The 20,108-nt window shown below is 35.8% G+C and overlaps 2 protein-coding genes across 2 annotated transcripts in view; one reads left to right on the top strand and one right to left on the bottom strand.

Annotated features, from left to right (window-relative positions):
- Window positions 1-7,451, bottom strand: part of Mtrex (Mtr4 exosome RNA helicase) — a 93,169-nt gene extending 85,718 nt beyond the window's left edge. Inside the window, exon 1 of the mRNA XM_047555985.1 lies at window positions 7,145-7,451. Within this exon, the coding sequence (XP_047411941.1) occupies window positions 7,145-7,278 (134 nt within the window). The 5' untranslated portion in view covers window positions 7,279-7,451. The remainder of the gene's footprint in view (window positions 1-7,144) is intronic.
- Dhx29 (DExH-box helicase 29) overlaps window positions 7,416-20,108 on the top strand; it is a 45,078-nt gene continuing 32,385 nt past the window's right edge. Inside the window, exons 1-5 of the mRNA XM_047555981.1 lie at window positions 7,416-7,917; window positions 15,715-15,788; window positions 17,105-17,218; window positions 18,371-18,500; window positions 19,185-19,330. Coding sequence (XP_047411937.1) covers window positions 7,737-7,917; window positions 15,715-15,788; window positions 17,105-17,218; window positions 18,371-18,500; window positions 19,185-19,330 — 645 coding nt within the window. The 5' untranslated portion in view covers window positions 7,416-7,736. The remainder of the gene's footprint in view (window positions 7,918-15,714; window positions 15,789-17,104; window positions 17,219-18,370; window positions 18,501-19,184; window positions 19,331-20,108) is intronic.

Here is a 20,108-nt window from a genome sequence, read left to right as displayed (position 1 = left end):
AACATTAATTGTAAAAATCTGATTAAGTCTGTAGATAATAAAACTATATCAATGCTTATTTCCTAATTCTGATCATTGCAATCTGTACTGTGGTTACACAAAAGAATGCTCTTATTTTCAGAAGACAAACACTAAAGTACCTTAAGAATTTAGAGGTAAATGGACAACATGTCTACATCTTATTCTAAATAGTTCAAAGAAAAGTATAAACACAAACATGTATATATATATATATATATATATATATATATATATATATATACATACATACAACAAGAAGTAACAAAGATTTTTAAACTACCAAATGAGGCAATATTATACACTAGCTTGGGCAAATGGTACATATTAAATATTTAAGTGACATGACACATATACATTCATTTGTAGCAGATAATTTTACTAGCTATAATAGCTTACTGGTTTAAAACAAAAAATCTCAGAAAGAGTAAGCTCTTCATGTTAGTGCCTAACTAGAATATAGTATATAAAGGAAAAAAATGCAAAGATCATCACCACAACTGATATCAGGTCAACCAAAAAACTGGTATCATTTTAGAAATTTCAGCTTTCAAAATCTGAGAAAATTCAAATACCAAAGAATATTCAGTCTATATACCCATGGATCTTCCTCACTGACAAGAGTCTTAAGATTCATAAGCACTCTACTACTATATGCAACAATACACACACACATACACACATTTACATACACGTGTGTAGGGAGAAAGAAAGGAAAAAGAAAATGTGGTAAAGTATTAATATTTGGAATATTTAGGTGAAATGCACACAAGAATTTTAATACCATTCTTATAACTTTTCTCTAAGTCTGGAATTATAACAAAAATAAGACTTTTTGCCAGTCTCAGCAACTTGGAGGCCCTAAGTAACTCAGGGACATTCTTTCTCAAAATAAAAAATTAAAAAAGGGCTAAGGATGTGGTCAGTGGTTAAGTGCCCCTGGGTTAAATTCCTGGTACCAAAACAAAACAAAATGAAAGACTTTTTAAAAAGTACTTACACTGGGGCTGAGGCACTGGGTTAGATTTTTAGCACAGCATAAAAATAAAGAAAGGCATGCTATCCATCTACAACTACCCAAAAAAAAAAAAAAGAAAGAAAAAAAGAAAAGAAAAATCTTTAAAAAAAAAAAAAAGTACTTATACTATCTAGATACATTTAGTTATATCTGTAATAAAAATTAAGCACTGGGCTGGGGTTGTAGCTCAGGGGTAGAGTGCTTGTCTATCATGTGTGAGGCACTGCGTTTGATTCTCAGCACCACATATAAATAAACAAAATAAAGGTCCATCTACAATTCCAAACCTATTTTTTAAAAAATTAAGCACTGATTGTTAAGTACAACCAACTATTGCTATCATGGCTGGAGAACAACACATACCAAACAGAAATGCCTACTTTTTGATTAGGCTTAAAACAGAATGGTGGCCGGTAATGGTGGCACATACCAAGTGCCACCTATAATCCCAACAGCTCAGGAGGCTGAAGCAGGAGAATCACAAGTTCAAAGTCAGCCTCAGCAATTTAGCAAGGTCCTAAGCAACTTAGCAAAATCCTGTCTCCAAATAAAAAAGTTTTTAAAAGTGTGGGGAGGGCGCTGAGGATGAGGCTTAGTTGTTAAGCACCCTTGGGTTCAATATCTGGTACCAAAAAAACAAAAACAAACAAACAAAAAACAAAACAAAACAAAAAAACCAGAATGGTTTACATGTTCCATAGTCTTGTACTTTACAATTATACCTGAGCCTAAACACACAGACTATTTTCAAAATGCCAGTGCAGGGCAACAACCATCCTAGCTGATGAAGTACATGCATACTCAGACACAGGTTTATTTGAAGAACTGTACAAAACCAAGTTAACATTAATTCCTAACATGTTAAGTTTTGCTATATGTCACAATAGAATGCAAGTATTATTTTTGTTCATACTTGTAAAGGAATTGTTTCAGAATATCTAGGCAATCTATTCAACACCATAATAAACACTGAACTCAAATAGATGAAATATTCATGTAAAATGTAAAACCAGGACTGGGCATGTAGCTCATTGGTAGAGCACTTGCATAGCATGCCTGATACCCAGGGTTCAAAAGCCAGTACCACAATCAATCAGTAAATAAAACAGTAAAATCGTGTAAGTATTAGAAGAACACATGAGTGAATGATTTTATAAACTGGGAATAAAGAAAACATTTTTAACCTTGACAAAAATCCAAAACAAACATTAAATCAGCAAACTTGACTACGTTAAAATATTTTTAAATGTCAAAAAGGGGAAAATACATGCAGTTTACATTAGAGGAATAACATCCACAACTCAAAAGGGATTCTGCCATTAAGAAGAAAAACTATCCATTTTCTAAAAGATAAAAAAAAAATGACCAGGGCTGGGGATATAGCTCAGTTGGTAGAGTGCTTGCCTTGCAAGCACAAGGCCCTGGGTTCAATCCCCAGCACGGCAAAAAAAAAAAAAAAAGACCAACTCACGAAGAATAAAATCAAATAGCTTCTGAACATAAGAAATGATTCTTTGCTTTATTTATATTAAGAAATTTATAAATTAACAGTAATTGAAATATAATTTCTCACATACTGGATAAACAAAAATCCAAGTTCAATATACTCTATTTAGGAAGGTTGATACACATTCAAGGGAAAATGCAGGCCACCTCAAGAGTGAGAAGGAACTCTGACTTGGGCTGGGTGTCCAATATTTATAGAAGAGTTGTATCAGGGGCCTGACTGGAGTTGGGTCCAGTGCGGAGTTGCCTAATTTTGCACCAGTGTTCCCTGCACTTGTCTATCCCTCATTTTACAAGGGCAGAGGCCAAGGGCTTGTTGCTCAAGATTTACAACTACACTTTCTACATCTCAATGGCTTGAGATTCAGTATTTCTCTCTCTCTCTCTCTCTCTCTCTATCCTAAATCCCAATCTTAAACCCAGTCTGGGGCAGAAAATGTTTAGGGAATCAGATAATCTTTTGCAAAAAGCACCCTTTAATTCCAGCAATTTGGGAACTGAGGCAGGAGGATCACAAATTCAAAGCCAGCCTCAGCAACTTAGTGAAGCCCTAAGTAACTAAGTAAGACCCTGTCTGAAAATAGAAAAGGGCTGGGGATATGGCTCAGTGGTTAAGTGCCTCTGGTACCAAAAAAAACAAACCCCAAAAAACAGGAGTTATTAAAACTGATGGGGTCTTCGATGTAAAAACCAACTTGCAAGGTTCTCACTGGATCTGTGATTGGACATCTAAGTATCAGAAATAATAATGAAAACTTGAATGAATGTCCATTAACAGATTAAGGTATAAACAAATATGGTATGTCCATAAAACAACAATTATTCAACAATAAAAAGCAACAATGTCTCATTAATCTCAAAAAATTGAGTGAAAGAAGACAGACAAAACAGGAAGACATACTGTATTTAAATGAATTTCAAATAATATTCAAGTAAAATTTGGGAAAATACAAGCTGTTCTATAGGGCCAGATCAGCGTGGTTGCCTGCAGACAAGGATGGAGGGATATGCATTCCAATGGAAAAGGAAGAAACTTCTGGAGGTAATGGAAATGTTTCAATCTTGATTGTGGTGATGGTTTAGTGTACTTCAAGTATATGAGGAAGGGAGGAAGGCTGGCAGAAAAGAAGGGCAGGCAGGTGGGGAACTACACAAAACAAAGGATGTTCTCAAGGCACAACTTAGTTCTCTAAAAACTGAAAAGTATCAAGCAGTAATTCTGCCTTTTCTTTATGAATTGTAATTCAAGATAAACAGCTGATATGGGGAATTTTTATTAAAAAGACTGATTACAGGTAACTGAAGCAAAAAAAAAACAAAAGATAAAAATAAGAAAATCTCCACCTTGCAACTACTAATGAAATAATGGGTTTAGGTCATCATCAGCAGGTGCTAAAGCCTTTCTCAGAAAGGCTGATAAGGGATCTTGGCTAACATTATAACCTACTGATCAATCTTAGAATGGAACAGAAAATCTGCATCTTATGATATAGGACAACAGAAATACATCATAGCACCAAAAATCATTCTTATCTAAAACAACTGAACCTGAATCTAATCAAACCTCCAGATCACCACTGCCAAATATATTTGCATATATAAAATGCAAGCTATATTTGTAATTTAAAATTTTCTAATAATTTTAACAGGTTAAAAAAATGATATAAATTTTATTTATATTTTTATTTAACCCATTATATGCAAAATATTTCAATTACAACCAAGATAAAAATTAATGGGATATTTTACATTCTATTTTCATATTGTCTCTAAAATCTAAAGTTACATTCTCTGTACTTCTCAATTCTGACAAATCATATTTTAAATGCGTCACATGAATAGTGAATATTATACTGGACAATGTGGAGCGAGATACAAGGTAAAATTATAGTAAATACTTGAGGAAGGAGAACAAGTTAAATGACTGTCTAATAAAGCAATCCCGATGTGGGAAACTCTACAGGACAAATGGCCTTGTTTATTCTTTCACTCTTCCTTCCAAAAAGAAATATATGACATAAAGAAACAAGAGGGAGATTGCTGGCGGAAAGACTTAAGGAATAACAACAAAAACTGCATATGGGCTTTGTCTGGTTCCTGATTCAAATAAACTACTACTAAAAAACCCTTTAGAGATAATAAAAGATATCTCACTATGGACTGAGTATTCACTATCAAAGAATTATTAGTTTTTTTTTTTTTGAGGGGTTGAGATAAAATATGGAAAGAGAGAGAATTAAAATGATGGGTAGCATTTGTTTTAAAAGAGGAGGATACACATGGAAATAGATTGACCATGAATTGATATTGCTGAAACAAAGTTATAGGTATTCTAAGTTCCTTTTACGTAACATACTTACATGTATACAGTCTGACAATTCTCCTAAAGTTTTAAAAGCACCCACTTGCACCAAAGTAATAAATACAAAAGGACAATTTTCACTACAGTTTCAGGATATGGCCTCCTGTGTTACAGAGATCAGATGGAATTTCACATTATACATAATGATTATGATCCGAGGCAAATTGGATTCTTCCCTAAAATGCCTATGACAAAGCCTAGCTTAAAGTCTTGGTAGTTTAAAAACAAAAAATACCCTAAGTCACTAATGCTCTGTTTTTTCTTACATATTTCCCTTCTCTAATGTTCACATATTTTCTAATAAAATTAAAATATAAATTAATTTTCTTCTGAATTTCAGACTACTAAGCAGCTTATCCCTACTGCACTGCAAAGTGTAATAATTAGTAGCTGTGACATAGAGTATAAAGTGGGAAATCATACATGTAATTATTTTCATAATACTGTAGTTGTCCATTTAAACAAGTTAACTACTGAAAACATACTTAAGCTCTCCCAAACTTTTCCATTTCCTTCAACTCAATAAGAGCTGAAGACTATTTTTCACACTCCTGGTTTTTCTGCTCTTTCTCTAATCTCTCTTTTAGTCTTATGCATTTCTCCTGAAGTTCTCTGCTGTGTCACTATACTTTCCCATAGGGATGTCCACCTCAACCAGCACCGATTCAAATGACATTGAGACAGACACCACCAGTACTACAGGTCTCTCTCATAACCGTCATTAAAACTGCCCAATGTACATTTCTAAAAGGATGTATTATCATCACTTCACTTTGTCTCAAAACTGAATTTATGTATTTTTCTTCTTCCTGACATCCAGGTTTTAGAAATCTGTCTCTTCTGACCCCCTTTCTACTGTTCACCTTAATTTTGTCCTTAACCAAATGTTCATCTTTTCCTTCCTTCTCCCACTTCCTGAGGTTCTTTTCATCTCACAACTAAACCTATTTTCATGCCTTTCAACCTATTTTCATATTTTCAGTGTGTACATTCTTCAAATAACTTGCCAATCACTAACTAGAATAATTTTCCTCAACTATCCTTTTACTTATACCATCCCCTAGTTAGGAAACAAAAACACTAAAAACCTTGTTAAACACTAAAACTTTGTTCAACAGCATTTCAGAAATGAAATTAAAAATTCCCCTTACTTGATATTCAAAACCCCTCATAATCTAAAACAATTTATATTCCTGGCCTTATCTCTTGTGGTACCTAAGCATACACTCTCCCTTGACTAATATGTGCTCCCTAAAAAACTTCAGCATCATTAATTTATTATTTGCTCAATCCAGAATATCCTGTTATCTAAGCTTACCTGAGCAACACAGATATCTCAAACTTTTATAGCACTTAACCGTACATACTGTTCATTTTACGTCCACTACCAACTAACAGAGTTATAACTGTTTAAAAATGTGTTCTATCGCCTCAAATAGAAAATTCCTCAAGAGTGAAATCATGCCTAATTCATTCACCTATTTGGTATTTCCCAGGCAACACTCAGAGTAAATGTTGTTGTTAATAATGAACCACCTGATTTTCCATCATTCAAATAATAGCTTTTCGTTGTTCTACTATAAACACTTTATGGAGGTTATATGCATTAGTCTATACATGTTTAGGGCCTAATAACTGTAAATATTTTCTAAATAAACGCCTCATAACTTGATTTGGCTTTATTATGTACTAAACTCTTGTTAGGCACTTCACACACATCTCATTTCATCTTCACTACAACCCAAGTAGTAGACACTATTAAATTTCCATTTTATGGGAGAGAAAACTACAGCTTGGAGATTAAATTCTCTCCCTTGTTTCTATTTGTCCTCCCCCACCCAAAAAAACGTCGTTTCTTCTAGGTTTCTTTGCCCTAAACTAGTCATTAGTTTCTTTCACTAGAGATTACTACGTGCGAGGTACTGGGCTGGTGCTACACAGAACCTACGGGGAACCTTACCTGCCCTCACCACCCCGCGGCGCAGATGGGAGTCGAGTCAATACCATGGGCCAAAGGCAAGTGCTGTGGCAGCAGCTCACGCTGCCTGGCGGTGTGGGGGATTACCAAGATCCGGTTTCCCGCAACCAGCATTACCCGCCCTCTCCAACCTTTTCCAAAACCCCTTCACTTTCCGACTTCACTCACGGTACACCCATTTTGTGCTTTTCCTAAGAATCGTGTTTCTGCCTTCAGCACCAAGAAGGAAAAACACCAAAAACATCCTGGACGTCTTCCTTACCCGGCCTTTTCTGCAGACCCCGGCAAGCCCTTCCATTTCCCCTTCTCCTTTTCTTTGTCTTTCTTGGTTGTGGCCGCAGTGGTGGAATCATCTTCGAACACGCTGAACAGCTCATCCCCGAACGCATCCGCCATCTTTCGGGGCTGAGACCGAATCTCCCTCTTACCCACGAGGCCCCGCGACAACACCGACAGTGACGCCAAGTGGAGGCTCAACCGTGGCCCGTAGGAGACAAAAGTAATGGAGTCGCACGGGCGAAGGAACTTCTCTGTTGTTTCTTTGCTTTGATCTTTCTTTTCCTTTTCGACTACTGGTGGGTAGACAGTTCAGTGGTTTTAAAGAGAACGCGAACCGCAGCACACGGGTACAACCGCATGCGGCAGGTTCCAGATGCGGGGAGTGGGGGGGCAAAGAGGCGGAGCCTGGTGAATCTGACCCACTGAGAGGAGCAGTCACCCCGGTCTGAGAAGCCCGGATGGAGGACGCTGGGTGGCGGCGCGGGAGCCGGGCAATGTGAAGAACTCTCGTGGGTTCTGCTGTGGTGGAGGCCGGACTTGGACCTGGAAGAATCTTCTGCTACAGCTGCAACAGCATGGGTGGTAAGAACAAGAAACATAAGGCGCCGGGAGCTGCGGCGGTCCGAGCCGCCGTGTCTGCTTCCAAAGCCAAATCTGCCGAGGCCGGAGCAGCCGGGGAAGCCCAAAGCAAGAAGCCTGTGGCCAGGCCGCCCCCTGCCGCCGCTGCCAGCACCCGGGAGCCCCGAGTCAAGCAAGGTACGAGGACCTCTCCACCCTGAACCTCTCTCTACTCCTGGTCCCAAGGAAAGAACCTTCGAACCCGGGCGGACCATCGGGTTAAAAATGTGTATCTCCCACTCCCGGAGCTATTAGCTCCTGGCCTTCTTTCAGATACCTCTGTGCTCTTTGAGCCTCCAGAGTTCCTACGGTAGCACTGTTGCAACCTGGCCTTTCCTTTCTAACGCACCATTTCTTCCAAGAACAAAGTAATTGCTTTAGCTGCTGTTTCAACAGGGATCCATCCTGAGCCATCAACCCAGCTCTCTAGGCTGAGGCAGAGACGGGTAGCAGTGGAGTTCTACCTCCTCGTGCCTGCCCCATTTTCTGCCTGATTTTTATCATTTTTAATAACGATGTAGTGCCCCCTATGATCTGGAAAAATCAGTACTTAACAGGAATTACAGTACTTACACACTGAACATGAGTGTAACCTATTGTAAAATTATCTTCACTCTTTTTCCGCATCCTTGCATTTATTGCTTACGCTGTACATTGGTTGGGTAACTAACCTTGGAGATGTCCGATTCCTACTGCAGATCCGCAAGCCACTTTTAAGGCCGATTTCAAAAGATGAATTCATACACTGTTTCGTTCTGTTTGCATTGTTTGCTTGTAGTTCTTATTGGAGAGTTCATTTAACAGATGTTTATTAAACATGTGTGTATATATGTATACACAGAAATACTTATGCATCTGAAATGGGTTGGGAATGAAATGAGCAAAATGGAAACATCACCTCTTAGGCAGCCCGTCAGTCTAATGTTGAAGATAGGCGTTAAATAATCACACAGGCAGACATAATTGATTTATAATTGATAAGTGCTGCAAAGAAAGCGTGGGGAAAGTTTAGATAACCTAATTCTTATGGTGAGGAGCAGGAATTGTGAAAGATCTCCGAAAAGGTGACTAACAGAGATTAGAAGGATAAGACGTTAACTCTGTAAAACATAACAGAAATAGTATTCCAAGCTAATGATAATGAACAATGTGCAGAGATCTGAATTCAAGAAAAAGTTCTTGAGGCATTCATAGAATATAAGCATTGCTAAAGAGGAAAAGAGATGAGACTGAAGAAATAGGCAGATACTAAACCGGAAGGTGGGTAATTCTTCTTTGTTGTTATCTTTTAACTACAGAGTTCTTATGCTTGTGATTACCAATAAGAATTACCAATTGTGATTACCAATCAAGAATTTCTCCTTAATTATTCTGTGGCAATTTTACTGTCTGGATCGGCATCTCGATTTTCCCTTTGTCTTTTACTGAGTTTTCTCTGAATTCTTTCAACTTTCTGATAATCATTTATGAATTCTTTGAATTCTATTTCCTCTACCCTCCCCCAGAATGTGAATGTCTATCCTTTACAGTATACCAGCTCTCTTAGGAGAGTTCACCTATTTCCATTACTTCTATCTTTTCTTTAGTAGGTGACTTTTCAACATACACTGGCCTTGCTTTCATGCCCAAGTCAACCATTTCAACATTAACCTGGACCTATTTTTTGCCAGCATCTCAAATTTAACATGGCTAATACTAAACTGTTCTTTCCCCAAACTAACTTTGTCTTCTATTTCCTTCTCTTTTCCCACGTACCTGTTTATCCAAGATCAAAAGTTACTTTTGATGCTTTCCTTATTCTTTATTCTTTGCATTCAGTCTGTGGCCAGACTCTGTGAAATCTTCACTTGCTTATTTTTCCTGTATACCTTTCATTTTCGTGTGCTATTCACATTCTAGTGTAAACAATCATGGATTCCTGGAGTACCTACAGAATCACTTAATGGGTCTACCCAGCTTTGTTCTGTTTTTCTACTCCAGTCTCCAACATATCAGTATCAGATTGATCTTCCAGAATTGTTGCTTTGATCATAGTAGTTATCATTTTTTGCATGGCATCCTTACCGACTTTGTAATAAAATCCAAATTGTTCATATAGTATTGAAGATCCTCTTTCCCAACTTTGTATTTTTAGCTATAGTAAATCTGGTGCATTTTCATTGCTCCAAATGAAACTGTTGGTTTTCTGCCATTTTCTCTTCATGGAATGCCATCTGTCTGTAGCACATATACCCAAACTCTATAATACCCCTGTCAGGTATCAACTCCTTTTTGAATTCTCTCTGATATCCTTAACTATTGTTTCATGGTTGTTTATATCATTCTTTTTGACAGGTCTTGCCTAATGGTATATGAGGGATTACATATTTTATATATCTCACAAAATTATGGGGTTTATTTGATATGTATTAACATCTCCATCTAATGTTATACAGCTTTATCACACAAAAGAAATCCATGGATGGGTGGTAAAGAAAAACTCAAATTATCAAAGCCAAGAAATCAAGAGAGGAAAAAAAAGACAAGAGGTTATCTACTAAATTTGTACAGAATTTCTTGTTTTTCTTTTTGAATCTTTTTGGATAATAGGCCTACTTTGGAGGAAAAAAATGATAAGGCACTCAGTGCTTTTTATTTCCTAGTAAAAGAGTTGTTCATCTTTCTAAACACTTTAAAGGATTGTACACAGCAGAGTTTATCAAAATTGTGCTGTAATCTAAAGGTATAAAACCATTGGTGCCACCAGATGGGCTTGTGGTACATTTTTGGGTATTCTTGTCGCTTTTGTTTTCTCATTTCATTTGTTCATCAAAAAAGTTTTTGAAGAGCCCTTATATGCCAAGCAAAATTTTTGGCATGGGATAGTATAGGAAATAAAACATCATTGCTCTTTTTTTTTTTTTTTTTTTTTTTTTTTTTGGGTGCTGGGGATCGAACCTAGGGCTTTGTGCTTACAAGGCAAGCACTCTACCGACTGAGCTATCTCCCCAGCCCCAACATCATTGCTCTTAAGGAACTTATATTATGGTAAGACAAGGAGGAAAAATGACTTCTATTTTGGGGTAGAAGATAAAATCTCTTCTACATTGATGCTATGGAGTTTTTAAAAAACTGGTTAGGTGGAATAGAGTAGAGGGTAGAGGAGAGATAGAGTAGAGTAGGGGAGAGATTCAGTTTCTAAAGAGGGTGGTCAGGGAAGCCTGCACACAGAAGGTAATAGTTAAGCAAGTGGGGTGTATTAAGTTTGTTACACAGGTAAATGGGTGGAGAGCATTCAAGGCAGAGGGAACAGTAAAAGCCTTAAGAAGTAAGACTGACATGTTCTAGGAATAGCAAGACTTTCCTTACTTTTCCCTTTCTAAATCCTCTTTTTTTTTTTTTTTTTTTGTTCCTGTACTTTTGCCTTAGAAGTGTCACTACCTTTAGTCTACTTATAATTAGTTCAGCAGCTTTGTCATGGTGTGAATGAGAGTAAAATAAGAGACTCAATAATTTTTTTCTTCCAACAGAAAGTATTTTCTAAAATCTTTGAACTTAGTTGAGAATTAAAATCTTAAGAGGGAAGTAATACTGGGAGACTGATGTTGTGAATAAACTCATAAAAGTCACTATAAATATTTGGGGATGGGATCGCCGAAATAAAACATCGTGTAAAGGACAGAAAATAGTGACTTTGTAAAGTTTAAATTGGGTGAAAAGGAAAGTGTTCAAATGATATCTGAGGTCTAGGAAGAATCTGGACCAAGTGCAATGGGAATTGAGGGGGTGGTGTTGGTATTAAATAGGGGACACACATTAACCAGTTTACAATTTTAAATGATCAGTCAGGTGGCTGTGGTGGTGTATACTTTTCACAGGCTAGCTTATTTTGTAATTAGTTGCTTGCTAATTCTATTATTACAGACTATCAGCCCTGTGAGGACAGGGATAAGATCTTATTTATGACCAGATCAATGTATACCCTTCATCAGAAGAAAGTCTACTTGCTAACAACACAAAAGCAAATGTCTTAGTGGGTCATGGGTATCCTTGTTTGATGTAAAATACAATACAGTATAAAAGGGATATGTTTCAAAAGAAAGAGCTGGGAAATATGAAACTGATTATGGTTAATTTTCTTTTTTGTCGGGGGTCAGGGGTACCAGGGATTGAACTCAGGTACACTTAACCACTAAGCCACATCTCCAGCCCTATTTTGTATTTTATTTAGAGTCAGGGTCTTACTGAACTGCTTAGCAACTTGCCCATTGCTGAAGCTGGCTTTGAACTTGAAATCCTCCTGCCTGAGCCTCCTGTTGGGATTACAGGCATGCGACTGGTTAATTTTCTTTTAATGTGCCAAATCATTTTGAGGAAATCAGTTTACCTTTGCTTCAACTTCAGTATAATAAATATATTTAAAAACCAGTTATATATGTTGCATTGTTCCATGACCTTTCAGATTTATAAACTTGGAATTCATAATACTTTTGCCTTGGAGATGCTGCATACCACTATCCTTCTAGTTAGATTTCCTGTAACTCCACTATTTGAAACAGAAACACAAAATTTACTGGAAAATGTCTATATGCAGTAAGGAAAGTAGCCGTCAAGCACTTTTCTTGGCAAAAGAGTAGGAACCAACTTTATTACATGGCCTGTTGACATAAAATTATATTTAAACTTAGAATTACTAACTTAATAAGTTTGAATAACTCTTTTCTTCTGGCACCTTCACTTTTTGCTGTGTAGCAAAAACTGAGGGTGGGAAGCAGTTAGTTAGGTTGACGTTTTGAAAATTGGCCGCTGACAGGAGAGAAAAGAAAAGAATCACAAAAGAAAATTAAAGCAGTCTCAGGGAAATTATAAAAGATAAGCTAAGCATTTTCAATAGTCTTTCTAAACTTCATTACATTAGTAGATATTTATAGTAACTAATGCATCATAAAAAGCTTTGGATTTTGCTTATTATACTTTGTACTATGTCAGGAAGTATAGGTACATTTTACAAGGATTTCCATCAAAAATTATTAAAAGTGTATTCCAAATCCTGGAGTCTATTCATGCTGGCTAAAAAATGGTATATAGGCATGTTTTAAGGGGAATTTCAAAGTGATAGGTCCTTGATGGTATCTTGCTGATATCTTTATGGTTAAGTCCTCATTATTGCTTCAGTTCTTTAGGATACTATAATGAAAACACACCCACATTAGGTACTCTGATTTCTAGCCAGAAAAGTGGGCAGCAGAATTCTTTGATTGCCCTGATGATTTTCTAGGGGCCCAGCTCATCTCTCATTGCCCTTTCTGGAAGTTTGCAGTAAAACCTGACATGACTAAAATGGTTGAAAGTTTTAAGTGGAATGGATAAAGGAGACAAATGAGAGCTTACTTCATTCAGTCTTTTAAATTCATTAAATTCAAACAAATCCAATCTAGAAGTGTTTTTAAAGGAATTTACAGTTTAACCCTTTCATATAGCTCATCAACTTTGAACTGTTTCTCAGTATAGTTTTGGTAATGAACTGTTCATCCATCTGTGCCTTTTTATAAAGGGTTATAACTCACATGCCTATAATCTGGGTGACTCAAGAGGTGAAGGCAGGAGGATTGGATCACAAATTCAAGGCAAGCCTCTGCAATTTAACAAGACCCTGTCTGAAATAAAGAGCTGGGATTATAGCTCAGTGGTAGAGCACCCTTGAGTTCAATCCCCAGTACTATACACACACACATACAGTTATAACTATATGCTTGCTGTGTGCATGAGCTTACAAAAACTGTTACGATCCCCCTCAGGAATATACTTTGTGAATATTCATGTGAATTTATAAGAGAAACTACTATAAATAAGGTAAAGTCTGAGTCTAGAAGTTAAGAAAACTAACACTATTATATTAGAATGTTTATTGTCTTTTAAAATATTCCAGGTTCCTTGAGTACCTCTTATATAACTACAAAACACAGCAAAAGTGCAGGAAACCACAAATATTCCTTGTTCAAACTGCCCAAAAGTAAAAAAAAAAAAAAACAAAAAGCAATAGTTACTTTCCAATAGTTGCCTTCTAAATGGTAACTTTTTCTTTTAAAAGGTCTAATTATATTAAATCTTAAAGATTTTAATGTAAGCCGAAGACTTTGATTTTCAGAACCATAATAAGCAAAACTTAAATTTGATGTTTAAGTGTCTCAAAGTGAAAAAAAAAAAGTTTTCCTTGTTTTAGGGTTTATAAAAGTAACTAGACTTTATAAGGTTCTGGTATTATTCTTAAGTTGTTACTTGCCTTTGTTTTTGCTCATTTTCTCCTGAGTGTAAAGTGGAGTTTTCCTGAGGCTACATGATGTTATAGTAGACTGAAAACAGAAACCGATGTTATGGACTCTCCCCAAAATTCATATATTGAAACCCTAACCCCCATTATGTCTATATTTGGAGAGAAAGCCTCTAAGGAGGTGATTAAGGTTAAAAGAGGTCTTAAGGATGGGGTCCTGATTCAACAGAATTGGTATCTTTATAAGAAGAGATATTTCAGAGCTCAATCTCTCTCCAAGGAAGCACAGAGGAAAAGTCACAGTGTACAGCAAGATAGTGGCCACCTACATACCAAGAGAAGAGGTCTTAGAATAAAACCTACCTGCCTAGCAACTTAATCTTAGTCTTCCTAGACTCCAGAACTGTGAGAAATAAATTTGTTAGTTAAGTCACTCAGAAGTCTGTAGTATTTTGTTAGGCAGCCTAAACAGACGAAGATATCAGATATAAAAGAGAATTGTTGCATGGGTCCCTAAGTTCAATTTCCAGAACCAAAAAGAAAGAAAGGGGAGCAGTTTGCAAAAATGGAAACTTTTTAAAATATAGGCATACTAGCAAATGTGTTATAGTAACATAATAGGTTTATTATTTTTAATGAATACTTGAGTTTTCCCTTTTATAATGTGATAAATTAAATCAACAGATATAAACCACATAAAAACTATTTGGAATCTAGGTTTTGAGAGGGTAAAGAGATCATGTGACCAAAGGTTTGAAAACTATTCCTTCTGGGTTGTTCATTATTAGAGAACTGAAAATATACAGTGTTTCTTTTGACTCAAATAGACTTGGCAGCTGTTGAGTTAGCTAGTATCCATCTAGAATCTCAGAATGTGACCTTATTGGGAAAGTCTTTTCAGATGTAATTAGTTAAGGATATCAAGATGAAATCATCCTATAGAGTGGGCCTAAATTCAATGACTAATAATATCAAGAGAAAAGAGGAATATTAGGACACAGAGACATAGGGAAGGCCATATAAAGAATTAGGCAGAGATGAATTAAGCTAGCACATACCAAGCAACACCTGGGGCCACCAGAACATGGAAGAGGAGAGGAATGATTCTTGCCTAAAACCTTCAGAAGGAGCATGGTTTTGCTCATACCTTGTTTTTTGGACTTTTTTCCTACACATTTTTGTTGTATGCAGCCATCACATTTGTTATGATTTGTTATGGCAGCCAGAGGAAATTAATACAGCAGTTTTGGGCTTGAGTCCAAGAAGAAAAGATGATGGAAACCCCTACTTCCATTTCACTCCCACTTTCAGGGAGGAGTTGTTTGTCTTCAGAATTACCCATCTTCTCTCCCAACAATCTTGTATCCTCCAAGAGATCTTATCTTAGCTACATGCCAGGAAGAAAAGCATCTGATTAAAAAATACAAAGATAATGATAGGTTTAACTGAAAGATATATAGGCATTTGTAGTTCAAGAGAAACTGGCTAACCTAGGAGAATACTAATTGATAAAAATGGTTTAGAGAATTTAGAGGGGTTATTACTAACTACTAGATTGCACTGTTTGGTGAAGGAGGGGATAGCTGAAATTCAATATGTAACATTTAGTGATATTTAGAGGAAAAATAATATAATGTATATTAATCATTAAATTGCCTTGACTGTTTGTTCTCTGTTATATACAGGTCCAAAAATTTATAGTTTTAATTCTGCAAATGATTCTGGTGGTCCTGCAAATCTGGACAAATCTATTTTGAAAGTGAGTAAGTTTTTAAGTAACTTGAAGAAATGTTCCCTTTTTTTAAAAAAAAAAAAAGGTAAATATGAGAAAATGATGATATTTAAAATTTTTATGAATAGTAATCTAAGAACTAATCTCTAATTAGAAATAAATCATATACCTATGTTGAGAGTCTTTAATAAATTTTAAAAGGTCCAAATTTTTAAGCATGGCATACATAAAATTCTTTCAGATCTGACTTAGATTACTTTTCCTGCATCTTCTCCACTTTAAAACTTTAGTTCATGGTACATTAATTGTTTACCCAAATCTAATGATTTCTCTGACTTCAAGCATTTGCTTTCTGTCTAGAACATCATCACTTTCCCCTTTTCATTTGTCAACTGTATGGCCCCCATGAAGTCCTTCACAACACTGAAAATGTCTTTGTAAAGCATTGCCATGCTGGGTTTTTTGTCTCTCTGTGTGTTTCCTGACTAGACTGAATTCCCTGAAGTATATTTTTGAGCTTAGTCATATACACATTCAGTTAAGAAACAATAAAGGTATTTTTTGTGACAGATGGTTGTGTGTTTATTAGGTTAAAAATAAGGAAAGAACAAAATGGGGAATTGAACTTTAGGAGCCAAAAGAACTTGTGTAACCTGCTGGGCGTTGTGACACAGGCCTGTAATCCCAAAAGACCCTGGAAGCTGAGGGAGGAGGATCGCAAGTTCAGGAATTTAGCAAGGCCCTAAGGACTTAACAAGACTCTGTCTCAAAAAAAAAAAAATTTTAAAAGGGCTTGGGATGTGGTTCAGTGCTTATTTGACCCTGGGTTCAATCCCTGGTACCAACAACAACAAAAAAGGAATTTGTGTAACCTATTGTTACTATAGAGAAAGAGATTTTACTTTTATTTGACATGTCCCTTTTTTTAGGATAGCAATCATTCCTTCTGCCTTTGTGCTTGGGCTGGTTTACATTAAGGCAGATTTTCTGGTCTCCATTTCTAAGGTTTCTTATTCAGTATTTTGGGGTAGGACTTAGTAATCTGTCTTTGTCATAGCAACCCAAGGTAGCCTAAGGACAGTGTCTTGAGACATTGCCCTCAAGAGGCTTCATAAGAGATTTTTGGGGGGTGGGTAGGGAATTTTGTTTCATTGTTTTTTCCATATCCCATTTTTTCTTAAGTATATGGTAGGATTGTGGTCAGATGAATGGTAGTCCAAAAAATAACAATAATAATAATAATTACTGTATCTGCTTTTAGCTGATAAAAAAAACTATATGATTTGCCTCCGATCTTTTAATAATTTAACTTCTAATTAATATGACCTTTTTGGCCTCAACAGGTGGTAATTAATAATAAACTAGAACAAAGAATTATTGGAGTGATCAATGAACATAAAAAGCAAAATAATGACAAGGGAGTGATTTCTGGAAGACTTACTGCCAAAAAGTTACAGGTATTTTGCAGACCTTTGTAAGTTCATTAGTTTTACTGGGATATTTTTAAGAAAGACCCACATGTGAGATAAAAATGACTTTAAGTTTCCTTTGAAATTTCATGTAGATGATTTCTGTCTGCAAGAATGGAGAAGGAATTATACCTGATAGAAGTGTACACATTGAAATTGTGATATGAAAACTAAATTATAGTCCCAAAATTACTTTATTGAACCCTTATTTGTTAGACTATGTGCCACGCACTTTGCTTACATTTCTTTGATAGGACAATCCTACAAGGTAATGTGTTTGACCCCATTTTTCCAAATGAAAGAATCGAGGCTTAGAAAAATGACAGGTTATAGCCTAACATTATTATTAGTAACATGTAAGCAGAAGCTATATTTGAACCTAATTCTGCCCAACTCTAAAGATCATGCTGTAGAAATAATATTAAACTGCTTTATAAACAAAGATGTTCGTTGAAGCACCAATAATAAAAAATCCTGAGTGTTCAGATATAGGAAAGTGTGTAATTAAATTATGATATATCAGTCTGGGGTTGTGGCTTAGTGGTAGAGTGCTTGCATAGCATGTGTGAGTCTCTTTGTTCGATTCTCAGCACCGCATATAAATAAGTGAATAAAATAAAGGTCCATCAACATCTAAAAAAAATTATGATATATCTACCCAGTGGCATATTATGTAACTGTTAGAAGTGCTATTGAACAGTTTCTAATGATTTTTGGGAAGAGGTTTATGTTATAATAATATTTTAAATTTGTTATACAAAGAAAATGACTGAGAGGAAGCATAGTATACTACAAATATTATCTTTGAAGAGTGAGAAAATGAGCAATCTCTCCTGATCCATTTTTTAAAAATATATTTATAGTTCTCAAATTCTCACTACAGTGAACACATTTAACTTTTACATGGGGGAGGGAGTGAAATAACTATTTTTCTCCCTCTCTTTATTTTCTTTTCTTTTGGGTAGGGGTTGGGGGTGCTAGGGAGTGAATCCAGGGCCCCACCCATGAGCTATATCTTCACAAAAAAATATTTTTGAAATTACAATTTGTGTCAGATTTTCTGGTTTAAAATGAATGATTGAATAAAATTAGGAATGAAAGAAAATGGACATGTGACTTTTTTACATTTCCTTTTCATAGGATTTATACATGGCTTTACAAGCATTTTCATTTAAGACCAAGGACATAGAAGATGCCATGACCAATACACTCTTACATGGAGGTGATCTTCATTCTGCCTTGGATTGGCTCTGTTTAAACCTTACAGACGGTAAATAGTATTATCATTAAATTCCTTCAGTTTCTAAAACATTTTTAAATAGTTTCAGTATTAGTATCAAATTTTTTGACTTGTTCTTAAAATTTTTTACAATTGTAGCTATTTACTTTTTTAAATGTTCTTACCTTCATCTGTTTTCAGTGTATTTTCCTTAGAGGTTATGATTGCAACAAAAATTTTCAATTTTGTCTGTCTATGATTTATTAGGCTAGGTCTCTTGGGTTTTGGTTTTAGAAGTTAGGGCTGTCTTTAGATGAATAACATTTGATTAAACAGAGGGTCAAGATTGCAGTCTTTGGCAAGAATCTAGAGTGCAAATAGCTTTTGTGACTGATTGAGGATACTATCACTTGCTATGACAGAAAGCCAGAGTACAAAAAGTTATGATCTCTTTTTAAAAATTTGGGAACCTAAGGTAGTAAGGACAAAAATGGCCAAAGAGAAGTCGGCTAACTCGCTTCTGATAAGCGTATCCACATCTAGTTTGACAAATAAAACCAGGCTCATTATAAGATTTCTATTCTTAGAAGATAAGAAATAGAAGGAAATTAGATGCTCAAGTTTTTTGCAGGATTTATGCTTAACAAATAAAAATTCATTATTTGTTTTTTGCAAAATGCGTGCTTTTTGTATCATATGCATTTTCATTTTCAACACAGTTTGTTTTATCTTAAGATGCACTTCCTGAAGGATTCAGTCAGGAATTTGAAGAGCCGCAACCTAAAAGTAGGGCAAAATTTCAGTCTCCTCAAATACAAGCCACTATTACACCTCCATTGCAAATTAAAACCAAAAAACAGGAAGAAGACCCTAAGATTAAGGTAATTTAAGAATTAAACATTAAAAGTTATATAAAATCCAAATGAAGCACGTATAGTTTGTAAGAATATAAATACTAGGTTTCTATAACATTTTTACTTCTTGAAAATATCTAAATGGTTTGCCAGACTTTTCTATCACTATCTGCTTCAGTTATCTGTTGTTGCATAACAGACCACCTCAAAAGATAGTGGCTTAAACCAGCTATTTATTATTTCTCATGATTCCGGGGCACCTGTACAGTTTTATTCTAGGAGGTATCTGTTGGGGCTAACCACATCTAAAATGGCAGGGCTGGGGAGATGGCTCAGTTGGCAGAGTGCTTGCCTTGCAAGCACAAGGCCCTGGGTTCAATCCCCAGCACTGCAAATAAATAAATAAATAATAAATAAATAAAATAAAATGGTTTCTTTAAATGTGTTACATATACACAATGGAATATTACTCAACCATAAAGAAGAACGAAATTATGGCATTTGCCAGCAAATGGAACTGGAGACTATTATGCTAAGTGAAATAAGCCGATCCCAAAATACCAAAGGCCAAATATTCTCTATGCTATGTGAATGCTGACTCACAATAGACCAGGGAGAAGGGAGGGGATTGAGGTTCACTGGATTAGATGGTGGGGGTGGGGGAATGGGAATGGGAAAGAGTAGAATGAGTTGGACATAACTTTCCTATGTTCATGTATGAATTCACGACCAGTATAACTCCACATCACGTTTAACCACAAGAATAGGAAGTTATGCTCCATGTATGTATCATATGTCAAAATAT

Source organism: Sciurus carolinensis, chromosome 6 (assembly GCF_902686445.1).
Source record: "Sciurus carolinensis chromosome 6, mSciCar1.2, whole genome shotgun sequence".
Lineage (NCBI taxonomy): Eukaryota > Metazoa > Chordata > Mammalia > Rodentia > Sciuridae > Sciurus > Sciurus carolinensis.
This window is presented reverse-complemented; position numbering and strand designations above follow the sequence as displayed.